The sequence below is a fragment of the Raphanus sativus genome, chromosome 5 (genome assembly GCF_000801105.2).
Source record: "Raphanus sativus cultivar WK10039 chromosome 5, ASM80110v3, whole genome shotgun sequence".
Lineage (NCBI taxonomy): Eukaryota > Viridiplantae > Streptophyta > Magnoliopsida > Brassicales > Brassicaceae > Raphanus > Raphanus sativus.
The window spans coordinates 3,816,384-3,834,310 of record NC_079515.1 but is presented as its reverse complement, the minus strand read 5'-3'; the positions used below and the strand labels follow the sequence as shown (position 1 = coordinate 3,834,310).

At 38.6% G+C, this 17,927-nt stretch overlaps 4 protein-coding genes, 2 long non-coding RNA genes and 1 pseudogene across 7 annotated transcripts; 5 read left to right on the top strand and 2 right to left on the bottom strand.

The window, feature by feature from the left end:
- Positions 1-241: 241 nt before the first annotated feature.
- LOC108831979 (superoxide dismutase [Mn] 1, mitochondrial) lies at positions 242-2,040 on the bottom strand. Its single transcript, XM_018605472.2, has 6 exons — positions 1,655-2,040; positions 1,197-1,243; positions 980-1,105; positions 795-851; positions 607-684; positions 242-537 (listed from the first exon to the last, which is right to left on the bottom strand). The coding sequence occupies exons 1-6, from the start codon at positions 1,947-1,949 to the stop codon at positions 448-450; spliced, it is 693 nt and encodes a 230-aa protein (XP_018460974.2). The 5' UTR covers positions 1,950-2,040; the 3' UTR covers positions 242-447.
- A 348-nt stretch (positions 2,041-2,388) lies between these two features.
- On the top strand, positions 2,389-3,114 carry LOC130512471 (uncharacterized). The gene is made up of 3 exons (XR_008946008.1): positions 2,389-2,573; positions 2,768-2,870; positions 3,032-3,114. It is a non-coding gene; the product is annotated as an uncharacterized LOC130512471 (long non-coding RNA).
- An 848-nt stretch (positions 3,115-3,962) lies between these two features.
- LOC108831981 (reticulon-like protein B16) lies at positions 3,963-5,640 on the top strand. The gene is made up of 5 exons (XM_018605474.2): positions 3,963-4,397; positions 4,616-4,796; positions 4,890-5,031; positions 5,137-5,206; positions 5,313-5,640. Exons 1-5 carry the CDS (start codon positions 4,274-4,276, stop codon positions 5,477-5,479), a joined length of 684 nt encoding a protein of 227 aa, XP_018460976.2. The 5' UTR covers positions 3,963-4,273; the 3' UTR covers positions 5,480-5,640.
- A 417-nt stretch (positions 5,641-6,057) lies between these two features.
- LOC108856174 (uncharacterized) lies at positions 6,058-7,642 on the bottom strand. Of its 2 annotated transcripts, none has more exons than XM_018629913.2 (3): positions 7,528-7,642; positions 7,346-7,433; positions 6,058-7,260 (listed from the first exon to the last, which is right to left on the bottom strand). In XM_018629913.2, exons 2-3 carry the CDS (start codon positions 7,431-7,433, stop codon positions 6,311-6,313), a joined length of 1,038 nt encoding a protein of 345 aa, XP_018485415.1. In that variant the 5' UTR covers positions 7,528-7,642; the 3' UTR covers positions 6,058-6,310. The 2 variants fall into 2 exon arrangements, with proteins under 2 accessions (XP_018485415.1, XP_056842241.1); XM_056986261.1 differs by having other exon boundaries at positions 7,524-7,613.
- Positions 7,643-9,539: 1,897 nt separating this feature from the next.
- LOC108856177 (uncharacterized) lies at positions 9,540-10,866 on the top strand. The gene is made up of 2 exons (XR_001950155.2): positions 9,540-10,336; positions 10,559-10,866. It is a non-coding gene; the product is annotated as an uncharacterized LOC108856177 (long non-coding RNA).
- A 971-nt stretch (positions 10,867-11,837) lies between these two features.
- On the top strand, positions 11,838-13,291 carry LOC108856175 (methylesterase 17). Its single transcript, XM_018629914.2, has 4 exons — positions 11,838-12,221; positions 12,309-12,449; positions 12,532-12,666; positions 12,868-13,291. Exons 1-4 carry the CDS (start codon positions 11,958-11,960, stop codon positions 13,159-13,161), a joined length of 834 nt encoding a protein of 277 aa, XP_018485416.1. The 5' UTR covers positions 11,838-11,957; the 3' UTR covers positions 13,162-13,291.
- A 388-nt stretch (positions 13,292-13,679) lies between these two features.
- On the top strand, positions 13,680-17,879 carry LOC108862848 (cellulose synthase A catalytic subunit 3 [UDP-forming]-like; annotated as a pseudogene).
- Positions 17,880-17,927: the final 48 nt, after the last annotated feature.

The following is a 17,927-nucleotide window of genomic DNA, read 5'->3' as shown; positions in this document are numbered from 1 at the left end:
ATATAGCAATCATTCTAATTTTTTATTTTTAGTTTACTAAAATTTTATATACGGTCTAAAACACTCTTCTATATACCATTAGTTCTTCTATAAATATCAAAACTTCATCTGCCAAATGTGTCTAATGCTCACAAGTCTAGAACCTGAATGCCAAGTGTTAACTGTCAAAGTTTCTTTGAATTCCAATTTGAAAGTTTTAGCACAAACGTTAGAAGAACAAGAATATGGACTAGATGATGAATATCACAAAATAAAAAAAAACTTTATTTTTGCAAATTATTTTTTTTAAACGTGTATTAATGCAACCACACAGTTTCGCTTGAGCTATAACACAAAGACCAAATACAGACGGTGTAAGTTTGTTTCAGACAACCTTATAAGAAAAAAAAACAAAGCCGAGCTGGGAAACGGGTCCTCTCTTTTATGTTATTATTTGCAACGAACTCACTAGCATTCCTTCTCATAAACTTCGCTTGCGTAGTTCCAGTTGATAACCTTCCAGACGTTCTTCAGATAATCAGGCCTCACATTCTTGTACTGCAAGAGAGAGATAGAATCTTGATTAAAGAGTTGATTAAGGCATAATGGGATAACAAGTGTTGTTACCTGCAAGTAGTAGGCGTGCTCCCAAACATCTATACCCACCAGAGGAACCAAGCTTCCTCCTTTTGTCACTAGTGGATCCTGAGTGATCAAACATAGCTTTCTTTATTAAGTCCATCAAAACCACATATATCAAGGGACTGGAGTAAATCGAAAAATCGTTTGAACAAATCGATATCAAGGACATGTACCTGATTGGCGGTTGTGTCAACCACAAGCTTCTTAAGTTCCTTGTCTAAACCGAGCCACTGAACCAATCAAGAGAAGAAGAAAAAAAAGAAGCTAGATTCAATGACCATGGTTATAAGTATAGCATCAAAGCCAAACAATGAGAACCGCTGACATAAAAAAAAAGGTGAAACAAAAAAATACTAACCACCCATCCTGAGCCTTGAAGAGCAGCACCTTCAGCACTCATCTTTTTCACCAAACCTTCAAGAGAGCCAAAGTGAGTGTCAATAGCTCCACCAAGTGCTCCCTTCGGTGGCTCTCCACCACCTTGCTGTTATATGTTATATAAACACACACACACACCATTAAGCACAAAACATTTAACAGTGATAAACACAAAGAAACTCTTTACAAAAACTCACGTTGACAGGAGCAAGATTCTTCCAGAAAATCGAGTGGTTCACATGACCTGCAACAATAAATATAAAACCCCATTGAGTTTCATTCTCTACTACTACCAAAAAAAAAACATTCCTTTCCCCAATTGCTTCTTTAGGAAACATCAAGAACAACAATAAAAATCTAAACTTTAGTCAACTCAGCTTAATAAAAACTGAAAAGGCCGCAACTTTAATACTACCCTTATCTGCAATCCGATCAATTAAAAACATCCCGACCGAACACAATCAAACAGAGATCGAAACACCAAGAAAAAAGTCAAAACACCAAATTGTTTCTTTAAGAACAACGATAAAAATCAAAACTTTAGTCAACTCAACTAATCAAAAACTCAAAAAAGGCCGCAACTTTTATAATACCCTAATCTGCAATCCGACCAAACACAACAGAACAGAGATCGAAAAAGTAAAAAAAAAAACACCTCCGCCGTTGAACTTGATGGCGCTATGGAGCTTGACGACAGTGGAAGCGTCACCGTTGTTAACGGCCTGATCAAGCTGCTCGAGGGCATTGTTGTAATTAGTGACGTACGTCTGGTGATGCTTCTGGTGATGAATCTGCATAATCTCGCCGCTGATCGCCGGCTCCAGCGCGCTGTAATCATATGGAAGATCAGGAAGCGTGAAAGTCTGGATCCCTCTCAATCCCAGAACCCTTGAAGACGTCTCCTTTAAGCCGGCTAGGGTTCTTCTACTCGCTACAGAACGAATCGCCATTTGTTGTTGATAGATAATGAAATGCTTTCGTTCTCCGCTCCTTCGGTGGTTCGTTAGTGGTCGCTGCTTGTCACATAGAAATAAAGTAACAGTCGTGACTAAGGATGTCCAAACGGGCTACCCGGCCCATTTACGTCCAACCCCATATATGTCCAAGTCCGTTTAATAAATGTCTATTTAAAACCCGTTTAAACTAAACTCATTTAAAACCTATTTATATAAGCCCATTTAATATCAAACCCATTTAAAGCCCGTTAAAAACCCGTTTATTTTAAAAAAAATGAACATAACCTATATGCATCATAAAATGAATGAAACCTGAAATCTATCTGCATCATAAGTTTGATATCTCGAAAGGAGACAGAAAAGTGAAGAACGATCCCAAAAAAAAATAGGTTAGAGATATAACACCAGAAACGACGTCATTTACAGGCTAGGTTGCACGGGTACTCCAAGTTGGTGCCGTCTCACGTATCAGGTTCGTCGGGGGGACGGGGACGTCTCGGGTACGCTTAGGAAACGTCCCCAATATGTGTGACGTGAACCCGGGACGTCAAGACTCACCGGGTACGGGATTTGTTCAGAGAAAGAGACGTCTCGGAAACGTTTCTGCAGAAACTAGACGTATCCATTTGACTTTTTGTGTTAAGAAGTGTAAAAAATTAAACCATATATGTTTTTAACTTTTAATGTGTTTATTCTATTAATTTTGAAAAGATCAAAAGTTGTAATTAAAAATAATAATAGCTCTTCGATTCTTCCACTCTCACTTTAGTTTCTTGCACTTCCATCTTCTTCTTTCTCTTTGACACTCAGAGTCTCGACCATGGACCATCTCTGTCTGTGATATCAGCAAGCAGAACACATACCCACTTTCCTTCCCTTCTTGTCTCTTTGTTGTTTATATCACAAGCAACACACGTAAGCATTTTCTTTACCTTCTTCTTGTAATCTTGTCACACGAAAATAATTCATATCATATACAATGTTTCTGTTTTTTTTTTCTGTGTTTTTTTGTCTGTCAGTTTATATGTTTCTGCTTTCACTTGATGTATCATATGTTTTTTTGTGATTTTCTATAGATAAAGAAGATGAATTCTCAATCTGAAAATGGTGGTAGTGGCTCTGGTAATGGATCTACCAAATCATCAAGTGAAAAAGAAGAACTTCCACTATGGAATTATGTAACTAAAGTGGAGAAGCTAGGAGCAACAGGAGGAACATGGAGATTTAAGTGCAGTTTTTGTGGTGAGATTCGACAAGGATCCTATTCTAGAGTCAGAGCTCATTTACTTGCATTGAAAGGGCAGGGGGTTTCTATCTGTAGAAGATCAACAATGGCTGACAAGATTGAAATGAAGAAGTTGGAAAATGTATGTTGATATTTAACCTATGGATATTTTTATATTTTCTTATAATTTGATCGCCGTATCTATGCCGTACCCGTATCTATAAATTTTAAGTTTGCCGTTTTCCGTCCCCGTTCCCGTCCCCGTTTCCTGTACCCGTTCCCGTCCCAAGGCTGCTTAGTTTACAGGAGAAGAGAAAAAAAAGTTAAACGGGGGTTACCCAATTATTTTCATTAAAACCCGTTATTTAAATGGACAAAGGTGGACAAATCCGGCGAAGCCCATTTAATATTATTACTTAAACGGGACAGAAAAATTAAATGGGCTTGGACGTAAATGGGTAGTGAAAACCCGTTTGGATATCCCTAGTCGTGACACGTAGATTTGTAATTGTGGTTATGTGTCGCTTTAAAGTTATGGGCCGGAAATTGGGCTAGTAAGCCCAAGGCCTTACGTAATTGTTTTCTTTTTTTAATATTCTGACATCTTAACTTGAAAGTTATTCGAGGAAAGACTATAGTATGAATTGACACGTAGATTTGTAACTGTCTTTATGTGTCGCTGTAAAGTTATGGGCCGGATATTGGGCTAGTGAGCCCAAGGCCTTACGTAATTGTTTTTTTTTAAATATTCTTCCGACAGCGTAAAAGTTATTCGAGGAAAGAATATAGTATGAATTGATCATGATGATGACGACGACGACGACGACGACGAAACGAGAGGAAAGTTGTAAAAAAATGAAGAGAAGTTTGACTAGAAGCGGAGAAGTTGAATTTGGTTCGTCTTCCTTCGTCGTTCTTTGATCAAATCTACTTTTCCTTTCTCTCTAAGCCCAGAAAAAACCACTGTTGTAACCCAGAAAATTTTTGAGATTGCGGATTTAAAGAGAGAGAGATTTTTTCATTCAATCAATTGTTAATTGGCATTCTGGGAAGTCGGAGAGTTTGGTTAATTTCGGGGTTTTGGTATTCTCCGATGGACAGTTTGAGTGACATCGATGGTGATTCCGAGGGAAGAAATGAAGGAGGATCCTCCACGTCGGATTATCGATTGCTGGGTCGGCAAGTTACGGTTCATCAGTTCATGGGCGGTGGCAAAGGCGAGTCCTTTCTCTGTAATTTCAATTTGGGTTGTTTCCCGATGAGAATTAGGGTTTCTGATTGAAATATTTGGGAGGTGAAAGTTAGGTTAGTGTTGGATGTTGGATGTGAATCGATCTATTGGCTAGAAAAGTAAAATAAAGACACTGTTTTGTTGAAGTTCTTAGAACCGTTTTTTTTTTAATGTATGTATGGGCTTTGTTCTTTGATCATGCAGCTGCTGACTTGCTCTTATGGAGGAGAAGAAACCATTCCTTAGGGGTTATCGTTTTATCAACCGCAGCTTGGCTTACTTTCGAGCTTTCCGGATTGCCTTTCTTATCTGTTTCTTCGGATGTTTTACTTATTGGGATCGTTATATCATTCCTCCACGCCCAGGTTTCTGCTTTTAGGAATAGGTAGGTGTGCGCACTAGTTCCTTCTCACCACGATATATAGTCTGTAACTAGTTTGCTGTTTTATGTGACTGATCACACTGCCTGTATAAGCAGACAGGCGGATTCGTTGCCAGAGCTTGTTCTATCCGAGGAAATGGTTAATAGTGCTGCTGCTTCCTTCCGTGTAAAACTCAACCACTTGCTTGTGATGGCTCATGATGTCACAGTTGGCAACGATTTTCGGCTCTTCTTCAAGGTTATGAAGCAATGAAAACTCACAATGACACTACTTTTTTATTCTTGGAATCTGAATAATTGGACTTGACTGTGTTAAACAGTTTTGATTATTTCTCTGTAGCAGGTGGTGATTTGTCTGTGGCTTCTCTCTGCCATCGGTAGCTATATTTCCTTCTGCACTCTTGTTTATATCGGTTAGTAACTTACCCCCATTCGATTTGCTTCTTGTTCTTGTTTTTTTAAATGGTTTACCACAAGATTTGCTGGTTCAAAACTCAGTGGTTTTGTGGTGGTGGACAGGGACCATCCTATCTGTAACAGTACCGGCTTTGTACAGCAAATATCAAAGCAAAGTAGACAAGTGTTGCGGGTTGATTCACAGGCAATTGTCTCATCAATACAAGTTAGTTGACGAAAATGTTATAAGCAAACTCTCGTGGAGCTTATCCAAGGATAAAGATTCCTGAGCTTTTTAACTTTGGTGATTTTGAAAATGCTTTTACTTGTCTTCCTTCATAGTTTTCACTAGTTTGGGTTTCTTCTAATTTACCATTGTGGGGTATTATTATGTAACTAAAAGACGGTATCAAGGATGAATATATAAAGATGGTTCCACTGTTCAACTAAATTAACTGTCTCCACTCTGTGATAGATGCCTTGTCTACAGTCTAAACACAATAATTATTTATATTATTTGCTTGTTAACTTGTCACTTCCTTCAGTCGGCTTTCTCGGTGGTCTTGCAATCACTCAACATTTCATTCAGCTTCGGAACCTCGACATCTGATACCTCTAGAAGCTCATGGCACTCGTTCTAGAGTCTTGATTTTGTCATTTGAATCAGATATAGCTTGCTCTCTAACTCGCCCACCATTCTGTTTATCTCTTCTAGATCTCTCAGTGCAGTTCTAAGCTCGTCTTTAAAATAAATTTGGAAAATGAGTACGTGCCCATTCTGGCTTTGCTTGATTTTTCCGATGTGGGTTCTGTGACATTTTTGTTGAATTGGTAGGCGGCCCAAAAAGGGAGTGAAGTAGCTGCGAAGAAGAAGGAGACAGCTCTATCTTGCTTCTTTACATTACATCAAAAAATATATTGATTTCCTTAACTTGGACTAATCAAAAAAGCCATATGCGGCTCTTTCATATTAGGAAAGTAGGTCTTAAATTACATCATTTAAGCACATGCTTAATATAAACATAGTTAGTTATTGCCTGAAAGCCTTCTGACAAGTTCCAATGTATCTGCTCTTTGTAATGATCAAAGAGAGAAACAGAGCTTCTTTTTTTTTTTGTTAATTAAGATGTGAAGTATATACCTTTTGGCTCAAATAATCCCCCCAGGCCGGGTAGATGGCGCTTTGTTATACCGAGATAAGGTATTATAACCCCTCCTCCCACCGGGTTTCGAACCAGGAGTGCTGCAGCACCACCTACACCTAGCCTACTGCCTCCGATGGTAGCTTCCCTTTTCTCTTCCTCTCTTTCATATATCACATCTCTCTGCTTCTCCACTTGATTCTCTAGCTCTTCAACTCTAGGTTTCAGTTCTTCCACGGCATTCTCGTCTGTTCCCGACTCATCAGGCACAAGCTCAGAGTCATCGACACACACCTGGTTCAGATACTCCTCCATTTGCTCGATCTGAACATCTCTCGACCTCAGCTCTGCTCTAAGGGTATCTAACAGCGAGTCACAACCACCATTGTCGGAGGCTTCCTCGGTGGTCTTGCGTTCACTCAGCATTTCATTCAGCTTCGAAACCTCTACTTCTGATACCTCTAGAAGCTCATGACACTCCTCGAGCTCGCGTTCTAGAGTCTTGATTTTGTCGCTTGAATCATATAGCTTGCTCTCTAGCTCACCCACCACTCTGTTTCTCTCTTCTAGATCTTTCAGTGCGGTTCCAAGCTCGGCGCTAAAGATATCAGCGAGCAAATACGCAGACTGGTTCTTCTTCTTCTTCTTCTCATCCTCATCATTCTGTTTCAAACTCGGCTCCTGGTGCTTGAGAGATGAGTAAGAGACTCCTGACTCTAAATCAAACTCCAGAGAAGGAGAGCTATCAGATCTAAAAGAGCTCAAATCCGCCATTGAGACACTGTTTTTGAGGAGGGAGTTAAGGAGCTCTTGGTTCAAATGGTTGTAAGTCTCACCAAGAGACTGGTATAAGCTAAGAAAAATCTCTGTTGACTCAGGTTGACCATCTTTGATCAGTCTTACCATTCTTTGGGCTATCTGACATACCTCTGTAGATTCAAATGTTATATGTAAATAACCAATCAAGACAAGGGGGGAATTAAACAAACACAGAGAATAGATCTCTCTGTATACCTGTTAATACTTCTGGTAGTGACTTAGAAGAATGTGGCCACGAGGATGAATCAAGATTCACTGATCCAGTTTCTGTGTAGGGATCCATCTAACATACGAAAAGAGGACAATCGTAACAATGAGAAAACAGTTTCAAAAAGATCGTTTAATGACTAGAGAACATTAGTAGATTAATTACGAACGCTAATCAGACAAAACTGGTGATGTCTCCGGGGAATACTCTTGAGTGAGAGAGAGAGGAAGAGATTTATACTGAGCTGAGCTGGATTTGGAGAAACGTTGGTTTATCAACTACAGGGGGGAGGGGGGGGGGGACAGTATGAAAGAGGATTTGGAAATTAGGGTTATGATACGAGTTTCGATGGAGCTAGACAGTTGTGAACTTAATAAATTGGCGGTCTTGTTCCATTCAAATTTTCAAACCCTAAAAAGCCAACAGTCGATTGTAGAAAATCAAAGCATTTTGACAATCACATATTTCAAAAAGGCCCATGAAAGGTTAAATGAAAGCAAGTTCAAAAAGGCCCATGAAAGTTGTAGGTTTTTTTCTTTTCTAACAACTATTTTATCTATATAAAAATTGTAACATTACACAGAAAATATAAAAAATGCAACCAGCTGTAAATTTTAAATGAAGAAATATAATACAACAGATAAAATAAAAATCGAAGAAACTTTTTTTCTGAACCATCTTCTTCAAATAGAATTTTTGATGCGACAATCATACAATCGATGAAATTCTGAGCTTTCCTTTGAGACTTCTTTTATTGTATAACATTGGTTAAATTCCAATTTAGATCTATAAATATTCATCGACTAAAAATCAAATATATTGATTCTCTCAAAAAAAATATTATATTTATCAATTTACAACGATTTTAAAATCATGGTCATACAACAAAAAAACAGTTTTACCAATCTTAGTTAATGAAACCTCTATCCATGATAGTTTTCATGGTGATTGTTTCCAAAATAAAGCGAAAATAATAAATTCCTAACCACTTAAATCTAGATACAACACAAACATGATAATTGTATTGTTATCGAGCATGACTCCATAGTCCATGTAGATTTGTGTTGTATCTAGATTTAAGTGGTTAGGAATTTATTATTTTCGCTTTATCTCCAATATACACAAATGAAAATTTTGAATGTAACCATGTATCTTTGTTATTATATAAAACAACGGTTCAACTATATTTTCACCCAAAAAAAAAACTGTTCAACTATATAGTACTCCGCAATGATTGAACAGTTGTAGAAGAAAAGATATGCGCGTCGCTATACACACTATAAGGACTTTTGAGACAAAGGGACATGGCTTTTTCCACTACCTCCTGATCTATTTGTCTGCATGTATCATATACTTAAGTTTAGTTGAGATGTCTTAGAGTTAACTTCTAATCAAACAGAAAACGCCCAGTCTTACGCTCTTTTCTCTCTGATCTTTGGAGTTTGCCCTAAATATACAGCCTGAATGCTTGATGATGATGATGGTTAAGCGGTGGGAAGTTAGTGGTCATCGTCTTATTTTGTTGAAAGTACCATAAATTGATTTTTGCCATACATTCATTCTAATGTCTACCACAAAGAAAAAGAAAGTTCATAATCATAATGAATCTGATTCCCTCGCCCACAAAGACTCTGACAATTGGCAAAGGCTTTCTTTCTTTTTGCACATGTCTCCGGTCTGGCCATTTCATTTGTCACCTCACACACTTATTGCATTTCCCCACGCTCCTCTAACTATCTAAAAGTTTCTAATGTAAGTGATCATGCACGTAAATTAAACATATCCAATAATACATTTGTCACCTCACACACATATCCTATAGTATTCATTAGTATGTTAAAAATGAATGTACGTAAGCGGAGATTTTTGTATATTCTATAATCAACAAACTGTAGTGCGGGTTATCCGGTATTTGAAAACTACACGTTTCTTGGTTTAAAATCCTTAAAAACTGGTTAGAGGAGAAAGAGTTAAAGGAGCCATGAGTAAGGAAATCTCATAATACGGAATATTGCATACTAGAATATTACAACTTGAGTTATGATCATAAGTCATGTGACTCATGTCATATTCATTCAAACGCTGGCATGTCTTTATTGAAAGTAAAAATATGTAGCGTTACAAAATAAACCGAAAGTTAATGAGATATTGAAAAAAAAGGAACACAGAAAGAAAGAAAGACGCTTTCGTCACTCTCTGAAAAGGAGGTGATATCTTCATCCTTGTTTGTGACATTTCTCCTTTTCCCCCTTTCTCAATCAGTGGTTAATTATTTGCACCCAATTGATTGCCTTTATGTTTGTTCAAAAGTCTCAATTCTTTTCATTTATAGCTTGATAGTTCTACCGTCTACGTATAGATATCAGGACATTATACGTTTTCTAACTTTTACTGATCGATCATTAACATACATTCAACAAGTCAAATAGTTTCGAGTTTTTGACGTGGGAGGTAAAACTAGAAGGCCTTTGAATGACACGCATTTATTCTGATTTTTACATTTGTTTAGACGAAGAGTGTTCTGTGTAAGAGAAATAATCGTTCTTTGTTTTTTTAGTAAGAGCAGCCTTATCGCAGTTTCTGTTGATGGTTTTTAGCGATAATGGCTCATTTAATTAAATCAGAAAGAAATTAATAGGGTGTAACCGATCCTTTATTCGCGACTTTCTGAACCGTTTGCAAAGGGGTTTCTGAAAGCACGTGTCAGCTTGAGAGCAAAGGTGGAAATAATTTTATGATTTTTAATTTTTTTTCATCTCATAACTTTCTCTGCTTCTGTCGTGATCTCCGCTTCTGTCGATCTTCTTCTCAATCTCATCGTCTCGATCGATAAAAAGGAAAGAGCAACATCGGAGAGGGCATCGAGCGCGGCAGTTCCGTTCTGGAGAGCGGCGGGGATGACGTACATAACATAATCAATCGCGAGAAAGTTCACTTCTCCCTCTCCAAATGGGTTGATGGAAAGCCCCAGAAACCAGGTCTTTTCTTCTTCACTCTCCTTCCTCAGGATCCTTGTTCACGTTTGTTTCTGTTTGATCGAGACCTAGGAGATGATAAAAGGTTTTGACTTTTATTAGAACCACACAATTCGTTTCTTTTCTTTTCTTTTCTGTTCTTTATTTTTTTAATCTGATTTTTTAGTTGTACTGAGATCATAGTGATGATGAAAGTTTGTTCCTTTGGTATTGATTTTGTTTCAGGAGCGGAGGTATGATGAGGATTCGATCGAACATACCTGAGTATCTTGCGTTTGTTCGTTGTACTGTGAGAATTGTGGATTCGTTCTATGAGCTTGTAATTGGTGTTGTTGTGTTTGACTTTTTAGTAGAATGAGTGAGTAGAGAATGAAACTGGAGTCATCAATTTTTGCTCATTCTTGTTCCGTGACTACATGACACAATGTTTTTTGCATTTGATGAGCTAGTGCATAACTGATTTTGTACTCTCTTTTTCCCTTTGGCCATTTACAGCTCTGTGATTTATATGAAAATTATTCCATCTTTGACAAGTTCTAGTGTTGCATAAGTGGCAATGGATTGCGAGCATATATTATTGTTTTTAGCATTATCAAATGACTATTGATTCCCTATGTGTTAGACTTAGTTTATGGTTAGTGATAGAGCGTGTGATGAATGCTTGTTTTAGTTTAAGAAGAATCTCTGCTCTTGCTCTGTTTAAGTTTCTTGTGTGATGATGTTGTTAAACAAGTGTGGCATGTTTCTTGTTCTCGTATGGAGTTACCGTAATCAAAACAAGTAATTTTTTTTTTTTAAAGAAACTCAAATTAAGAAACTACCATTGTAGCTCAAAAATTAAGTGATTCTTAACTAAGGTTCTTAACTAAAATTTATTAGTTAAATAGTCATTAAAGTGTATTTAAGAAACCTTATGGGTTTCTAGGGATAATGATGCTCTAACGAGCCATTGTACTGGTCAACGAACGTTATTGTTTTTACGTTACAAATTTGACCAGAAAAAAACGAGAAAAATCCTACATAATCAGAATACAAATGAATTCTAGCACGGGTCATTATAATTTATAATATAGTATGCCTCACACGTGACATGCCTGAATCTATGCAACATTATATAATAACGATGAGTCGAATACAGCAATCAAATACTATAGTTTCTTTGTTAGTCAAGATGAAGAATCATTATTTGCATACGTCCTTCACTCCTTCTCAACGTCATGGCTATAGTAAACCTCGAAATTAACCTACAAATTAAGGTGGAAACCCCGGTCAAGAATTAAAGTTGTTTAGTGGATATAAACGTGTAACTAGTGCGAATAGACGCACAAATACCAACTGTAAGAATATAGTCAGCAGAGACAATTATTACTCATTGACTATCTCAACTATACGACGATGCAATAAACGTGTATATTGATAATTTCACAAGAATTAATAAAATAATTACTGATTAGTATTAAAACGTTATAATAAGAAGAAAATCACACAAAAAGGGAATGGGAAGAAGCAAGCAAATATATATCTTCCACTATGTATGCGCTTGACATATGTGACAAAGACCTCAAAGAAAACACCCAGAGCAGCACCTAGCTGAAGAAAATCTATCAAATCTCCGGCGTGATCGATGGCGGAGGAGAATCAAAAAGAAGCCATAGTTTCGAAACCAAGAACAAAACCGCCACACTTCGTGCTTATACACGGCATAAGCTTAGGATCATGGTGCTGGTACAAAATCAAGTGTCTCATGGAAGTCTCTGGCTTCACCGTCACTTGCATCGACCTCAAATCCTCAGGCATCGATCCTTCCTCCCCCGATTCTCTAACTTCCTTCGATCAGTACAACCAACCACTCACCGACTTCCTTTCCTCCTTGCCCGAACAAGAACAGGTCACACACACACAAACACACACAGTACTGGTTTCTTGAATCCGAAGCAAACTCACTCTGTTTTCTCTGTTCTGTGTTTCTCATCAGGTGATACTTGTTGGTCACAGTGCAGGAGGGCTAAGCGTAACGAGTTCGATACATAAATTCCCTAAGAAGATCTCTCTAGCTGTTTATATTGCAGCTACAATGCTCAAATTAGGGTTTCAGACCGATGAAGATTTGAAAGATGTAATTAAAGAAAGGAAAAAAAAAAAACTTTACTATCAATTGAAGGTAACTTGTGAGTGACGTTTTGTTGTTTCTGTCACAGGGAGTGCCTGATCTATCCGAACATGGTGATGTATATGAGCTTGGCTTTGGTTTAGGAGTAGAGAATCCTCCGACCAGTGCCCTTATCAAACCGGAGTTCCGACGAAAGCTCCTTTACCACATGAGTCCTCAACAGGTTGCTCTATGTTTCAAATCAGATAATGTTTTTTTGTGTGTGTTTTTACTAAAAAAAACAGATAATGCTACACAATCTGAATCTGTTGTCCTTATGCTATCTGTTTTTTTTTTGTGTTTTTTACTAAAAAACCAGATAATGTTACACAATCTGAATCTGTTGTCCTTATGCTATCTGTTTTTGTACATGAATGTCGTCAAGGAATGTGCGTTGGCTGCGTTACTAATGAGACCAGGTCCGGTTCTGGCGCTAACGACAGCAAAAGTTGAAGAAGAAAAATTAGGACAAGAAGTGGAGGAGAACGTGCCGCGCGTGTACATCAAGACTTTGCACGATCGGGTGGTTAAACCGGAGCAGCAGGAGGCGATGATGAAACGGTGGCCACCGAGAGAAGCTTACGAAGTGGACAGTGACCATTCACCTTTCTTCTCTAACCCTTTTGCGCTCTTTGGTTTACTCATCAAAGCTGCCGTTTCTGTTGGTTCCTCTATCTAAAAATATTCAAGAACAAGGGATTTGATTGTGTCTTGTTAACCGGTTTGATCAAAGTATATTTAATAAATAAGAAAACTGTTTATCGAATGATATTATATAATTTTCTCTACATACAAATGGTTCTGTTTAATTTTCTGTTGCGTCACGAAAACTCAATTTAATTAAATGTTTAGTATTAATTTTAAGTTTAATAGTTTAGTCTTTACACAATCGAGTGAGTTTTAAACTCGTGATAACAATTTGACAATTTAATTCCGGTTTAGATAACCGATATTAATATGAGCAAAAACTGGGTAGAAGTGGTAAATGGAGTAAAAGAAGAAAAGAGCGTTGAGTAGAGAAGAAGACAGTGTGAAGGTGACGGTGTGGAGTCGCTGCAGCTTGCAAGCAAAGCTAATTTTCCACTATAATCTCTACTTGTACAAGAGTGAATGGAACAGAGAGAGAAAGAGAGACTGAGAGTGCGTGTGTGTGTGTGTGTCTTACTCATACATTAGGAAGGAGAAACGTGAAGGCTGATGAGTAACGCAGCTGGTGAGGAGACTTGTCAGATATGTAATGAGAACATTGGAAGAACTGAGAATGGAGATCCCTTTGTGGCGTGTGATGTCTGCTCGTTCTCAGTATGTAGACCTTGCTATGAGTTTGAAAGAAAAGACGGAGACCAGTCTTGTCCTCAATGCAAGACCAGATACAAGAGACACAAAGGTCCACTTTGATTCTTCTTGCATTTCTTTGATCAGTATGATTGTAAATCATTGTTACTAAGTCTAGGTAGTCCTGCCATTCCCGGATATTGCATGGATAAGATATCAGAGGGGATGCTCGGATGGCATCTTACACATGATGGGAAAGGGAAAGAGATTGAGCACTCTGATTCCGACAAAGAGGTTCCTCCTCCAAATCTTAATACTCGTCTCACTAGTAGACAAGAGGTATAAGACATTATGGACTCAATTATCATGAGCCTATCCATCTTATTGATAGGTTTCTGGAGAGTCTCCTGCTGCTTCACTTGAAGGCCAATCTGTATCTTCTACTATAGCTGGTGGGAAGTGGCTTCCCTCACGTATACTTACTTAAAAGCTAGCTTCTCGGTATGGTTAACAAAAACAAAACTCTGTTGTATTTGCCCTTGCAGCAAGCAGAAGGATTGTGGATGTAGCCTGGAAGGAGAGGGTTGACGGCTGGAAAATGAAGCAGGACAACAGATTCAGTCCTATGAGAGCTCAATCTGCTTCTGAAAGGGATATTGATGCCATCACTAATGTCTCATTTGATGAGGCTTTGCTGTGAGTCCTCTGCTTTTTTTCTTCTCTCTTTTTCTAGTTAAGTTGAATAATTTTTTTTTTTCTAAATTGGTGCAGCGATGAGGAAGCGGCGCGGCAGCCACTTTCAAGGAAAATATCGATTAGGTCATCACAGATAAACCCTTACAGAATGGTTATAACACTGAGGCTCATAATCCTATGCCTCTTCTTACATTACCGTGTCACAAACCCAGTGCCAAACGCATTTGGTCTGTGGCTAGTATCGGTGACATGTGAGATATGGTTTGCTGTATCTTGGATTCTTGATCAGTTCCCCAAGTGGTTCCCTGTTAACCGTGAAACATACCTCGATAGACTCTCTCTTAGGTACGATCGTGCTGGTGGACCGTCACGGTTAGCAGCTGTGGACATTTTTGTGAGTACCGTTGACCCTTTAAAGGAGCCACCTCTGGTGACAGCCAATACAGTACTCTCTATCATGGCGGTTGATTACCCGGTGGATAAGGTTTCTTGTTACGTTTCTGACGATGGTGCTGCCATGTTATCGTTTGAGTCGCTTGCGGAGACGTCAGAGTTTGCTAGAAAATGGGTACCTTTCTGCAAGAAGTATAGTATTGAGCCTCGCGCACCAGAATGGTACTTTCCTTCGAGAGTTGATTACTTGAAGGATAAAATTCATGCGTCATTTGTCAAAGATCGCAGAGCTATGAAGGTATGCTTGTTTTGTTTGTAGTTACCTCTTTTGGCAATGCTATTATTGATTTATGTGTTATATATTTGGTAGAGGGAGTATGAGAGATTCAAGATCAGAATAAATGCACTCGTCTCCAAGGCTCAGAAAGCCCCTGGAGAAGGTTGGTTATGCAAGATGGTACACCATGGCCTGGAAACAATACAAGGGACCATCCAGGAATGATCCAGGTAAGACAGAATAGGAATGTTAGGATGCATGCATGGTCTTGTAGTATCTCTGCATGGTCCTTTGGATATTACAAGTGAGACTTGATGATCTTGTTGTATGGATATTACTATCATATTAGAAGTGAGACTTGAATCTCTAAACTAATATATTTGAAAAAGTTTTTGATAAATATTTTTTTTTCAAAATATTTAAGTACTTTTTAAAATAATTTTTTGATAGAAAACACTTTCATATAAGTCCGAAAAATATAGACCCCTTTTATTATTAAGATATAGGGGCACAAGGGATTGAACCCGGGGCAGGTCGCACGGCTTGTCCCTGTCTAAGCCAGGCTTTGAGTATCATTTGTTAATTGCAGGTTTTCTTAGGACAAAATGGTGGATTTGATGCAGAAGGCAACGAGCTTCCACGTTTGGTCTATGTTTCTAGAGAAAAGAGACCAGGTTTCCAGCATCACAAAAAGGCTGGTGCTATGAATGCACTTGTAGGTTTATGATCAATGACATTTTTCTTTCTTTCTTTTTTTTACTTTTCTGTTTTGGCATCTAATGAACAGTTTTCTCTTCACTTTGGACAGGTTAGAGTTTCAGCAGTCCTAACTAATGGACCATTCCTACTGAATCTTGATTGTGATCATTACATAAATAACAGCAAGACCTTGAGAGAAGCAATGTGCTTCCTAATGGACCCAGACCTTGGGAAGCAAGTGTGTTATGTCCAGTTCCCTCAGAGATTTGATGGCATTGACAAGAATGATAGATATGCTAACCGCAATACCGTCTTTTTGATGCAAGTTGCACTTTCCACAATTTAATATCATCATCTTAGCAAAAAAATGTCATTAACATTAGCATTATGTGATATGGTCTTCAGATAAATTTGAGAGGCTTAGATGGGATCCAAGGACCTGTATATGTGGGAACTGGTTGTGTTTTCAACAGAACTGCACTATATGGTTATGACCCTCCAGTTAAACCGAAACACAAGAAAGCAAGTGTGTTATCTAGGGTTTGTGGAGTATCTAGAAAGAAGGATTTCAAATCTAAAAAAGTCTCTAACAAGAACATTGACTCAACTGTTCCTGTCTTCAACCTTGGTGATATAGAAGAGGGAGTTGAAGGTAAACTTGTTTCTTCTTCTTATCTCAGTTCTCTGTAACACCAATACACTATGTCACATTTTGCAAAACCACCAGGTCCTGGTTTAGACGATGACAAGACCCTGCTGATGTCGCAAATGAGGCTGGAGCAGCGGTTTGGACAATCAGATATTTTTGTTGCTTCAACACTAACGGAATATGGAGGTGTTCCTCTCTATGCTACTCCAGAAAAGCTTCTCAAAGAAGCTATCCATGTCATTAGCTGCGGATACCAGGACACAACAGAGTGGGGAACTGAGGTATTTTTACCCACACTCTTTCTTACCTATCCATGGTTTGACTTTTCTAACCTGTTAAGTTCTGTCTATTGATTCTTCAGATTGGGTGGATATATGGTTCTGTTACAGAAGATATCCTCACCGGTTTCAAAATGCATGCACGTGGCTGGAGGTCGATTTACTGTATGCCTAAACTACCTGCATTCAAAGGATCTGCTCCAATCAATCTTTCTGATAGATTGAACCAAGTCCTTAGGTGGGCTCTAGGTTCAACAGAGATTCTCTTTAGTCGTCATTGTCCAATCTGGTATGGTTATGGAGGGAGACTGAAGATTCTTGAGAGGTTTGCATATGTCAACACCACAATCTACCCAATCACATCCATCCCTCTCCTCATGTATTGCACACTACCTGCCGTTTGTCTCTTCACAAACAAATTCATCATCCCTGAGGTTTGCTCCCTCTTTATCTTTAAATGTTAATTCATATCTCAATGGCCTAAGCAATGATGTTCAAACTGTTGTAGATAAGTAACTTGGCGAGCATATGGTTTCTTTCTCTCTTCCTTTTGATTTTCGCCACGGGTGTACTGGAAATGAGATGGAGTGGAGTGGGTATAGACGAGTGGTGGAGAAACGAGCAGTTTTGGGTCATTGGTGGTGTTTCAGCTCACTTGTTTGCAGTCGTCCAAGGTCTACTCAAAGTGCTAGCAGGTATAGACACCAACTTCACAGTCACATCGAGCCTCGGACGAAGATGGCGACTCCGCCGAGCTTTACTTGGTCAAATGGACAACGCTTTTGATCCCACCGACGACTCTGCTCATCGTAAACCTTGTGGGAGTGGTTGCGGGTATCTCTTACGCGCTCAACAGTGGGTATCAGACTTGGGGACCTCTTTTTGGTAAGCTCTTCTTTGCGTTTTGGGTGATTGTTCATTTATACCCGTTCCTCAAGGGTTTGATGGGAAGACAGAACCGGACTCCGACTGTTATTGTGGTCTGGTCGGTGCTTCTTTCCTCAATCTTCTCCTTGTTGTGGATTCGGGTAGATCCGTTTACCTCTAGATTCAGTGGACCGGACGTGAAGGAATGTGGATACAACTGTTGAGAGGAGCCGTCTTGAGTCACACGCATCAAATCAAATGGCTCTTTTCATTCTCTTCTGTGTGCAGTTTTTTTTTTCTTTTCTTTTGTC